At 44.8% G+C, this 12183-nt stretch overlaps 1 protein-coding gene across 1 annotated transcript in view; it reads right to left on the bottom strand.

The window, feature by feature from the left end:
* Positions 1-4678: 4678 nt before the first annotated feature.
* Positions 4679-12183, bottom strand: part of EXOC3L4 (exocyst complex component 3 like 4) — a 23901-nt gene continuing 16396 nt past the window's right edge. Inside the window, exons 9-12 of the mRNA XM_027893609.1 lie at positions 10175-10297; positions 9334-9486; positions 7590-7711; positions 4679-5522 (exon numbers count right to left, since the gene is read on the bottom strand). Of these exons, the coding sequence (XP_027749410.1) occupies positions 5360-5522; positions 7590-7711; positions 9334-9486; positions 10175-10297 (561 nt within the window). The 3' untranslated portion in view covers positions 4679-5359. The remainder of the gene's footprint in view (positions 5523-7589; positions 7712-9333; positions 9487-10174; positions 10298-12183) is intronic.

Below are 12183 nucleotides of genomic sequence, written 5' to 3'. Positions count from 1 at the left end.
TTTGGAGACAAAAGCCACCAGATTTTCGGCCTTGTTCCTTCTAATGAAGCCCTGATGACTAATTCCATGATTGCCTCTTATCTACTCAATGAGCTTCTGTTCATAGCACAGTTCTTTCAGGAAATATGTTTTCCCTGAGTTTTGGAAAGTGTATTGTAAAGTTGTGAGCTGCCTCACTCAGGAAACGATCCCCAGCATTTCGTGCCTTGCTCGGGATAATGGACTTTTATAATTACTTTGCTTTTCCTTAATTTCAGTTCTGGGATTACCCATGACCAGCTTCACCAGGAAGCGCTGTCAGATCTGAGCAACCTGGTCTAGTGGAAGGGGTCCCTGTTCTTGGCAGGCAGGCTGGACCTAGCTGATCTTTGGCATCCCTTCTAACCCCAAACATTCTGCAATTCTGTGATTTTGTAAAAGCCACCGATGGTAGGGACGACACGCTGTGCTCAGCGCTGCAGCCCCATCAGCACTAGGGTGGTTTTGCTGCATCTAACTTGCCTCTACTTACTGCAGTGGAAGCTTGTTTCTCTATTCCTGACCCCCACAGAAAATGGTGAGGAGAATATTCCTCCCCTTTTGCAGCAATTTTTTAACCAACTGGAAGACAATTATCCCGACTGTGCTCTGTGCCTTCCCTGGAAATAATACCTTAGTCCACAGGTAGCAAAAAGCTGAAGGCCACTGCTCTGCACTGGCCAGTTTAAGCAAAGCTCTCATTCTCTGTGGATGCAGTTTGTGAAATAATTCCTGTTTTCTGGGCTGCCTTCTGATTCTCAGCATCTTTCTCCCAGCTGTCATTTACCATCCCCTTCCCAGGGACTGAGTGCAGCTGGGGGATGACTTGGCAATCTGTGTAACCACCCCTTTCTACCTTCTGGCTTGCTTTGCTTTTTCTGCACTTCTCACAAAAAAAAAGAGTTCTGTCTTGCCTGATGCCAGTCTCCCCACAGTCCTGGGAACCAAGGCATAATCTTGCATCTCCTAATGAAGCCATGGCATCTCCCCAGTCCCACGCTCATTATGGAGCTCAGGCTACTCATGCTGTCAAGCACAATTTCATGCCTGGACAAACATAAACTATGCCTGGACAGACATCTTGGGACTTAGGTGCTCATCTTTAATCTGCCATTCACTTTTCCTGACTCATTTAACAAGAGGTACAACCTCTGTGCAGCTAGCAGAGAAAGCCTTACACTGACATTTCAAGACTCTCACTTAAGTAGCATCAAGATGGCAAAAATAATACAACAGCCTTTTTTTCAGAGGTTTTTCTGCCTTACATGTTACTTGTTTTCTGGATAACATATTTGAATGACTTGGTATGAATTTACAAATACAAATGCAGAGTGCTACACTGGAAGAGTATTAGAGGCTATTTGCCTGTGTAACAGGCATGAAGGCAGGAAGACAAAGTTTATGTGCTCAGTATCCTCAGGCAGTAGATAGTTATGTGGCTATGGGACTAGGGAAAATTCTTGTAGTTTTGTAAAAGTTATCTTAATCCACTTTTGCCACACATTAATGTACGTCAGTCTTAACCTGTTCCCAATACTCTTTTTTTATTGTAACAGTGGCAGTAAATAGTTTAAATCAATGCTCTGTCAACCTGACTGATCTCTTGCACAGGTTTTATAGGAGAGGTGGACCAGTCCCAGTGCTAATGTCATGTCATCATTAGCAGAATTACATAAAATAGTCCTTAAGGGATGGAAATGGACTGTGATACTGAGCAGAGCACTCTATCTGCCCAGTACCAAGAGAATGAAAATGACTGGCTTTGAGGCAGTAAATCCAACCAGGAGAGTTCCTGGAGAAGCATGCAAAATACAGAAGACAAATGTTCACTAAACATCAGTATTTTGGAGAAGTGTGATATATAATCACCGAAGTCTCCAAGCCTAAAGCTAATACAACATTACTTTTCAGCCATCCCTGAGACAATAACACTCTGGCACCTCTTTTCATCCCAGCTGTGTGTGCTGGGTGGTGTCAGGCCACACAGCTCAGCTCATAAAGTGGATGGAATATTGCAATCTGCTTCTCACTGATCATCTTTAATATTTTAACCCAGTTGAGATCTCATTTCTGAAAGATACCATGACAGGGAGCTAAACATTACAGTGATGCTACACTAAAAGACTTTTTTCAGGAATATTTTCACTGATTGATTTGGAGTCTCAGCTCAGGGACAGCCTCCTGGGCATTCATTGCAATGTGTTGGTACTCCTCCTTTCTTGCTTTGAGCGAGCCTGTTTTCCATACCTTCCTCTCAGGAAAGGACAACTTCACAGAGCAAAATTGATGAAATGATGGTACCCAAAGGCTGGTCTCAGATGGCAAATGCCAGCTCATGCACCCTGGCTGCAGGCACTGCTCCCTTGCTTTTCACCCCAAACCAGAAACAAGCAGTATTGTGAAACAGCAGAGACCTCTGAAACACAAAAAAATATCTTTCACCACCCACACAATACTGTCAGCTGTGCCAAATCCACATCCCCTCCCCCCCAAAAAAAAATGCAGTATTCACCCCTGAGAAGCTAAATCTGGAGAGAGTTTGGTTGTTCCATTTAGTTGGATACTTTTGAGACAGCTTTATTTACCAGAGGATGCATCTGCACGATGTAGCTTGGGTCCTTGGGGGTAAAAGTGAGCTGTGTACCCTGGAGGGGAATGTAGCTGTGTGCTGGGTTAGGAATGGGTATGACGGTGTTTTTCTTTGCTGAGAAACAACGAGAAGAGGAGTTAACAGGGTGATAATAATTGAGCTCCTTGGCACTTTCCTACAAGAGCAACATATTTCACATTTAAAAGCCCTGGGAGGCCTTCCTTCTCTTTTTCTTTTTGGAATGTGAGATATGGCGTAATGAACATTGGATGTTTTACAGAAGACAGCTGGACAGCAGCAGCTCATTTTGGAAAGCACACAGTCCTTTCTCTCTCCTAGTTTAGCTGGCTCCAGGGTCTGCTCTGCAGCCTAGACCGAGCATCCCCCTGCCCAGGGAGACCACTGCTTCTCACCCATCCTGGATCTCCCTCTCCACTTGGACAGCTGTTGGGGCAGGGCAGGGACTGAACCACAGTCTTGTCATGATGAGGTTAAACTGGTTTGCTCAAGAGCAAGCAGCTGGAGAGCAACAGCCCCAAGGAAGCCAGCTCTGTGCCTGTCACCGGCTTACAGGATGCCAGGCTGCAGGATCTGAGTGTCCCAGGAGAGGCTATGACAAAAGGCAGGCCATTGTGCCCAGCTTTCCTCCCTGACTCCAGGGTAGCAAATTGCTTTTATTAGAAAACGGAAGCTGAGCTCCATATCTAATCCCAGGGCCAGGCGGCTGGAGCCTGAGGAAAGGCAGCTGCTTTGTGAAGGGTTTGCCAGTCAAGTAATAAGATTGAAAATCCAGTATACATTTAAATAATGCACTTGGGAAAATGTCTGTGCCACGGATGCCTTGTGTTAGGTGCTTGGATGAGAGGTGCATATGGGACAGAGGGAAATTTCTGATGCACAAAAACAGCCACTGAGTCTTTAGTCGGATCCTGCACTCCACTGAAGCTGCAGTCTTAGAAGTCTCAGATTGAGTATTTAAAAGTAGAAATCTTTTTATCTCTGCCATTTAGTCAATGCTTTTAATAATAAATGTTAATCTCTCAGCACTGATGTCCTTCCCCCCTGTTGGGATGGGGGATGTAGCTCACAGATCCATGAGGGGTGTAATCCAGTGCTCCCTGATTGCACCATGACTCCAGGACAGGGAAGGGGAGCTCCAAAGTGTTCCTGAGCTCTGCACATCCAATGGGAGGTGCAGATGATGTTTTACATCTCCTTCTCCATAGCAAATACAAAGAGTCACCGAGCTGAGGATTTGGAGGAATTGTCATGAGCTGTATTGAAGAAAAATGCAGGGCAGAAAATTCCTTCCAGTATTTCCCCCCTCAAGCTGATATTTCCCAGCCATCTTTAGAAGAATACCTCATCTTGGCAGTGGAGGTAGAAGGTTTATCTTAAAAAAATCCTCATGGGATGATTGTGAATAAAAGGTGCACTCTTTATTTCTCATCCATCAGAACAGCTCCCTTGCTGTGTCACCAGCACCTGCTGCTCACCTAGGCTGAAACTTATACCAGTGCAACCCAAAGCAAAGGAAATGAAAGGGTCACTGCTGATGCTGTAAGCTCTGCTGCAGAAAAATTAGTGTTCAAGGCTATGCCATGTCCACATTTATCATATTAATTGATAGATCATAAACACGCCTCTGCCAAGTCTCAGAGTAATTCCTGCGGAAGGCAACCTAAGGATAAATTGAATTAAATAAAATCAGATTTGTACATCTCCAGGCTGCTGGATATTTTTTTTTAGTCTACCCTGCAGATGCTGGACATGATGCTTTGGATCCCTTTTGGTGTTAAACCAGTGGTGTTCCATGCCCCTCGATGGAGTGATGCTGCCTTACACCAGATGAGGATCAGATCTGTAGCACTGTGTCTGTCCACCTCACATTTGGTTTCATACTGCAGTCAGCTTATACCAGATTTGTTAAAATATGTTTAAACATGCAAAAAAATGGACTAGAGGCACGGTGACCCTTTTCCTCAGGTCAAGTAGGAGTTGGAACTTCACGTGGCACATCTGACCCAGACATGCCTGTCCACACAGAGAGGCTATGATGGCCTGAAGGCAGCCCTTGAGTGAGGAAAATCTGCTGAAATGCCTGAAAGGCCTTCTGTGCCATCCTGGAGGGCAGAGGGGTCCATGTGCTACATGTCCCAGCTGTAGGGTTTGATTACCCAAAGTTTTCCTCCTCAGGCAGGTAGTGGTTTGTGGCATCGGGTCACAGCGTCACTGCCTTGCCTCATGCCAGCTCAGCCAGTTGGTTCACAGTGGAGGAAATAAGACTTGGGTGCTACCACATCCCTGCCCAGGCTCTGCCCCTCGATTGCTCACAGGCACTAATTACAAAGGAGGCTCTTGCTCTGCTGCTGTATAATTATGCAAAGCACAGTCCAAGCCTTAATATAGCTCTGACTGAACTGCTTTTGGTTTTCTCTGAAAAGAAATTTAATTTTGGACCAAATAACAGAGCAGCCTCCCAGCAATAGAATCTGTATGGAACACAGATGGGTGGACACAGTTCCTGGGCTGAAGCTGCTTCCCAGGAGCTCTTGCAGAAGTTCAGTGTCTCGGTGCCTCTGTTCCCTTTGGGTTCTGAACTCAGGGTAGCAAGTTCAGAAACCTACTCCTTTCTCCATGGCAGTCACAAATTTGGGTTTACAGAGGAGCAAGATGGGATAGCAGATTTTGGATCACATGTAGAGTCAGCGTAGGAGGTGGGAGGATGCTGACTGCTGTTCTGGTTCTGTTTTAGAAGCAGCTTATAACCACCGGAACATCAATTTCAGCGAAAAGCGTGTTGCCCTCTCCTCCACTGGAGCTTTCCAGCACGTGGCGGACTTGCCGAAAAATTGCCGCTCTCCTGGTGCGCCCCAGCCCCCGGCGCGCGAGGATGGCCAGGATGTGGTCCTTCCTGAAAAACCAAACATGATCTCGCTCAGACCTGGCAGGCAAAACCAGCCCAAAAGATAGCAACCAACAACCCTGCAGGAGATGGAGCAAGGACATAGCAAAGTGCCAGGGACCGTCCCCTCACCACGCTGGACAGGAGCCACCAGGAGTTGGGTCTCCAGCCTCTGGAGGTACCAAGCCAGTGAACATCAGCTCCTGCTGGCTGGCGCTTCAGGGAATTTCCTCCTCTGTCTCCACACACACGTGGTGCCCGTTTCAAGTTTTCCTGAGAGCCTGCAGACCTTTTGTTTAATGATTGTTTTGAATTGAATAATGGAAGTGCTAATATTTAGGAAGTTGACAGGCACTAATTAGATTAGAGCTGGGAAGTCAACTTGGAAACATATCCTGTTCCAGTAATCTTGGTATATACAAATTCCTTAACGTCTCTGAGAGCTCAGGGGAAGAATTAAGAGACCTGAACAGGAAGTAATGCAGGTCCAGCAGGTTCCAAGTTTCCGAACTTGATTGTTAAAAATAGTGTTACTCAATAATGGAAAGTCAAAAATTAGATAAATCAAGAGGACGAGCTTTAAAACCTGGCTTGGGTCTGAGCCTAATGATGCAAAAGTACCACAAATTACAGCCTTGTAAATGGCTTTTCTGAGTAGAAAATTGTTTTCAAATAGCCATCGTTGATGACTAGGCATAATTTACCTCCCCTATCTTTCCCAGAACAGGCACAGCCTCCTTCATCAGCTTAGTCTGGCCACTGGGATTAAACCTTTTTTTTTTTTTAAGATAGGTGTGTTCACCTTGGAAATTATTCAGCAACAATATTTTTTTTTTCATGTACACATCTTGAATTTCCCCACACAGATAAACCTGAAGCATATCTGACTGAATCGAGTTAAATCTTGTTATGAAAAAATTTGACCTGCAGATATGGGGAAAGGAAAATAGATTTACTGCGATTTTTTTTTTTCCTCAGTATTTAAGGGTCCACTTCAGTGTTCTGAGCAATTAGTTAAATGTATGGTTTATTTTGATTATATAAATGTCATTCATCAGAAACTGTGTAACCCAATACAAAGACCTTTTGGGTTTTTTTTCTGAAATTACTCCGATGAAATGGAGTTTTCTGCAATCTGTACCACTGATATTCATTTTCAATTGTTGGTAGAAGAGCTGCAGAAGAGGAGGTAACTTCTGATTAGCAGCTGTTTAGCCATGTGCAGAGCTAGTCACTTCGTTTACTTTTCCAGTAGTTTTAAATTTTTCAGATGCAGCTTTGGAACAGCAAATGGAAAGTATTAAAAGGAAGAAAATGTAATGGTTGTGTTGAGGTAATTTCAGAAGCCACAGCTGATCTCCATCAATGGCTGCCTCACTTTGAGGTCTGAGCCTTGGAAGAGGAAACAAAATATTTGCTTCAAATCTGGAGTCTGAAAATTGGCAAACTGGGCTGATACTGGTGATGCACTGAAATCAGACTGGAGCTTTACTGTGAAACAAGGTTCATTTGGAGCAAAAAAATAGAATTCAGTGATAGGATGCATGGAAATGGTTCAAAGCTGTGTTAGGGGAGTTCTAGACTTGACTTTAGGAAGCATATCTTTGCTAGGAGGGGTGTCCAACAGTGAAACAAGCTTTCTAGAGAGGTATACTATGTCCTAAGCCTGTCAGTGTTTAAGAGGCATTTGGGCAATGCCCTTAATAGCTTGTATTAACTTTTGGTCAGCCATGAAGTGGTCAGGCAACTGGAGTGGATGATCATAGTAAGTTCCTTCCTAATAGACTGAAATAGTCTGGTCTGGTCTATTCCATTTCATTTCATTCCATTCTAAATTTAAAAGGCTTTGAAGTTAATTTGTGTGCATTATAAGATCCAGCAGACAAGGGAAAAAAAGAGGAAGTATACAGTCATAAAGAGAAAAAATTAAGATGGGATTCCCACTGTTGCTGGCACCCTGACCTCTAACATATGGCTACCAGCAATGAAAAGATGAAGAGCTCGGCCAAGGCACAGGGCAAGCTGGTGCTGTTTGGGATGGAGCCCAACATTTCTGGCATCTGCCATTTCACGTACCTGATATCTGGATAATTCTGACACAGCTTCTTGACATACACCTCGATCTTGTCCTTCTTCTTCTCCCTAATGATCTCGGCAATGTGGTATATGGCGGGAGTGGGCCAGTCAGAGTCAGAGCCCTGTGGATGAAGAGGCACACGGGGATTTCAGGGGGGAAAGCAGTACCTGCTAAATGCCTTTTTCCCTACAGTGCAGAGCTGGGTGTGAGGCAGGACTGCTGAGGCAGGGCAGGCTGCCTTGGGCAGGCAGCAAGCTGCCAACAAGGAGTTCCCCTGAGGCCAGACTCTGCCCTTCCTGGTGCTCATGAGCATCCCAGGGAGTCAGATCCTGTTCAGGGCATTGTGGCTGTGGTCCAGCACACCAGCAGATGCCAGACTTTACCTCCTGCTGCCTAATAGTTTCATGTGCCTTATCTCTGAGAGGGGATTTGGTGCCCTGGATGCCTGAATTTCTGCAAAATCCAATTAATTCAACTTTGGCTTCCCTGAAAATCACAGACTGATGTTTCTGCGAGAGACTGAAATGTTAAAGTTAATTACTCAAATAATCAGCCATTTTCAAAACTGGCAGGGGCTTTGTTGAGGCCAGGTTTGCACCCAGCTTTTGGGTGTGTGGTGGCAAAACTTCTGATCTGTGTAAGAACAGCCCAGGTGCAGAGCATGTGATCACCCACCACTGGAGAGTAACCGTGACAAGCCAACCTCTGTTTAGCAACAAGGTGGGTTTTGAGCCAGATAAGGAAAAAGCCAACAAGAAGCAGATCCTGCGAGGCGGAATAACTTCTTTTATCATGCCAATTTCCTTCTTTACACAGCTGGTTCATGCGTAAAACTCCCCTTTCATGGGGAGGTATTGGGACATCCACAGGTATCCCTTCTGATAAGGTGTAACTGGAACAACTATAAAGGTGTAAGAAAGAGCAGTCATGTTTTAGAAGGGGTCATGAACCAGCAAAGATCCTGAAGCATCTCCAGACTCATTTCTGGGGCCTTCCAACAGAAGACTGCATATTATCCACAGTGTTATATCAGACAGTGTGAAACTCCTGCCCGCTGCCATCCCCCACTGGGAGGTTACCTGGGCATTCCCACCTGAACCCATTAAACTCATTGCAGGCTTCCTCCACCCCCGACGGATCAAGACTGGGACCATCACTTCGACCAACAGACATCTAAATTGTGACAATCAAGGCTTGTCGCTGGATCCATGGGTGGTGATATCTTTCCTCCCCACTATCTACTCTTACACTTTCTTTCCCTTTCTTCCTCTCCTTTGCATATTTTCTGAAGTGATATTTTTATACCTTTATATTGTTATATTACTATAGATAATAACCTAAATGGCTACATCCCTACTTTCCATTGCAATCAAACTGTTCTAAAATAAACCTGCCATATATATATATATATATATATATATATATATATATATATTTATAAACACTAGTCATTCAGTGTTGTTTCCCTCTAAACTACCCCCAGAGATCTATTAACAAGAATCTCAGTTACCTCACCTTCAGGGATGGGTTGTAACGCTGGCCTAGCCACAAAACACGCCACTGCAGAGAGGTTGCTGGGCTGGAAGCCCACACCGTGAACATGCAGTAACAACCTCACTTGCTTTCTAAGGACTTCAATACTTCATGAGGCTTGGCCTCCTCAGAAGCCTGTTGCATTGGTCTCTGGGAAGCCAAGTGGGAATACTGTACCTCTGGGAATGGGCCAGGAGAGAACTCACATACCTGATCAATGAGCATATTATGAAAGATTTTGGCTTCCAGGTCCATTTTTTCGCTCACTCTTTGCCGTGTCTCCCTGTTCATTCTCCATCTGTGTTTGATGACCTGTGCAATATATTCCTTCACCACGTATCTGTGAACTTCACGTAGAAGCTCCTGGATAAAAAAAAAAAAACACCTTCATGGTTTTTCTGTGGTTCCCATACAAGGCCAAGGCAGTGAAAGAGGGCAGGGAAAGCTCTTAGGTCTTTAGCAACACAGAGGGCATAGAGGAGGTACATGAAGGCAACACACCATCAGCACATGCTGCCCAGGCCAGCCCTGATGAAAGGAGTCAGTGGCTTACAGTCCCTTGCTCTGGCACAGAGCAGTGGCTGCACCCAAGGGAATGCCATGAAAATACTCCTCACTCTGAAATAGCCCACAATTTTGGTCGGTTGTTTGACTTCTCAGTATCAAAGAGGAATATTTAGGATTGGTTTAAAAGTCACTTTTGGTGGTGCTTGCAGATTTTAAATATAGAACAGTTGTCACCTATCCCTTTATTTCACAACTGCATAGATGTGAAAGGAGCGTATAAGCCTGCAACTCACAGAACTGCAATGTGCAGCAGCAATTGTTACCAAAGCTTTTTGTTCCTCTTTAAACAAAATCAGTTTCTGTATTTGAACTACAGGAAAGAAAGTTGTTCTTTAATTCATATGTGGAAATACGGTAACATCTGAACTCCTTTGCATCGGCAGTTCCCACAGTTATAAACGGCAACCACAGCTGCAGGTCTGACCACAGCCTGAAAATGACATTGTGAACCCCCCCAGCATCACTGTGTGAGTCAGTGGCCTACCTTCCCAGTGGGCTCCCTCATGTGCTGCAGGTGCTCGGAGAACTGTGAGACTGCTAATGCCAGTGAGACTGGCCTTTCTGTATCCAAAATCCAGTCCTTGGTCAGGATTTTCTTCAGGAATGGCTGAAAAAAGACCAACTCACTGATGGCACTGGTAACATTCAGATTAGCTGATGCCATAGCCGAAGGCACTCAGCTATACACCTGATGGCTTGAAACGAAAATCACAGAGCACTGATGGCACACCCCCTCTGCATGAAGACACACCCAGAGCACAGAGCAGGTGAGTTTCTCTCTCCTCCCCATGGAATCCAGACCCACATCTTCCCTTCCTGCATAGGCACGCCAGTGCAGAGAGAAGAAGCATCACTGCCTGAGCAGGAGATTTTTTGGCATTAAAGGCTTACTTGAGATACCTCATTTCCTTTCTCTGCACCACCTCTATTTCTTTGGGTAAATGAATTTGTATCCCTACACATAGGTGAAGAAACAGGTGTGAATTTTAATCATAGGAAATTCAGGTAGGACCATAACAGGCTGTGGTGTGCAACCACGTGTGTTAGTGTTACTTGGGTTTGCAACAGCTATGGACATGACAGGTCACTTGGTTGTGAATCTGTTGGAAATTAGCCCAGTAATCCATCACCCCTACAGCCTTGTCTGCAAGGAAATCAAGCTCCTCATGCCCACAGCCCTTCCAGGAGGCTGTCTGTACTCCTGCAGACCTGCATGAAATCTCACTGGGATCGTCCTTCTGCTCTTTGGTCTAATGTGGTGGGAGGGGAACAGCAGCTGGGAACATCTCCAGCTTGATGCCTCATGGTCAGTGATGACATGGGAATTATGGCACTGTCTCACATCAGTTCTGGGTTCAAGGTACTCTGATCAAGTGTCCTCAGTGGGTTATTGTCCCTGCTGGTTCCCTAGAGTTAGTGTGCCTTCACATAGAAATACAGCAATATCTGCTAAAGACTTCTGGAAGAAACTCCCTTAAGGGCCAAATGCAAAATATCCCTTCTCTGGCACATCCCCTTTGTACTTTTCTCCTCTTAGCTCTCAGAATCTCTGGCTTTAGACTCCTGGCAATCTCCTTCCCAATTATTTTCCCCTCCTTGTGCTCTCCTGCTATTCTCCCAGTGTGATGAATCATAGAATCATAGAATCAACCGGGTTGGAAAAGACCTCTGAGACCACCAAGTCCAACCCTTGATCCAACACTGCCGTGGTTACTAGACCATAGCACTAAGTACCACAAGAGCTGTTTAGAAATGCTTTGCCTCAGCCTCTCTCAGTTCCCACATTTTGGGTCTCTTGCTCAATGCCTTGGCTTGACTCTTTTCCTTCCACTTAGGCTCCAAGACAAGATCTCCAGTCACTGGAAAGCCCCCTTGGCCAGGCAGGTTTGGCTTAAGTTGCATCAGTTCCATGACTACCTTGGTTTATGAAAGTTATGTTTGGGGACTTAAAAAGTGAATTAGGTTGAGTGAAAAGGGATGTGACCAAAGGCTCGATTTCCCCCATCTCTTGTATTATACCAGCCAGAGCTAGTGGATCCCAGAAAGTCCCATCTACAACACCTGGGAAGCACAAACTTCATTGCAGCACATTGCATTGCATTTTAGGCCTCAACACAAGTTAAGCTGGTATCAGAGCTTTATCAGATGATACCAGAGCTTTAGTATCCTCATGCTGGAAAAATCAACCTTTCTTCACCATGGGAACAGCCTGGAAAGATCACCTCTACCAGAATTAATTCTGTCCTGTCTGAAGAAGTTGCTTACAGACCATGGTATAAGATCAACAAATCAGTAAGAATAAATCAATGTCCTGAGAGATTCAAACGTTTTGGTAGAAGAAAAAATGTCTCATTGGTGGCATTCAGCTGACTTCCCCAGTGTTTCTCTATGGGTAAGGTTTTTCCCCACTGCTTTGCCTGAGATACTGGAAGCCAGTAAATACCTTTTTTTTTTTTTTTTTTTTTTTTTTTTTTTTTTTTTTTTTTTTTTTTT

This window comes from Empidonax traillii, unplaced genomic scaffold (genome assembly GCF_003031625.1).
Source record: "Empidonax traillii isolate 1590-97213 ecotype Southwest subspecies unplaced genomic scaffold, ASM303162v1 scaffold398:size1781980, whole genome shotgun sequence".
NCBI lineage: Eukaryota > Metazoa > Chordata > Aves > Passeriformes > Tyrannidae > Empidonax > Empidonax traillii.
Note: the sequence above shows the minus strand (reverse complement) of the source record. Positions and strands in the feature narration are given on the sequence as shown.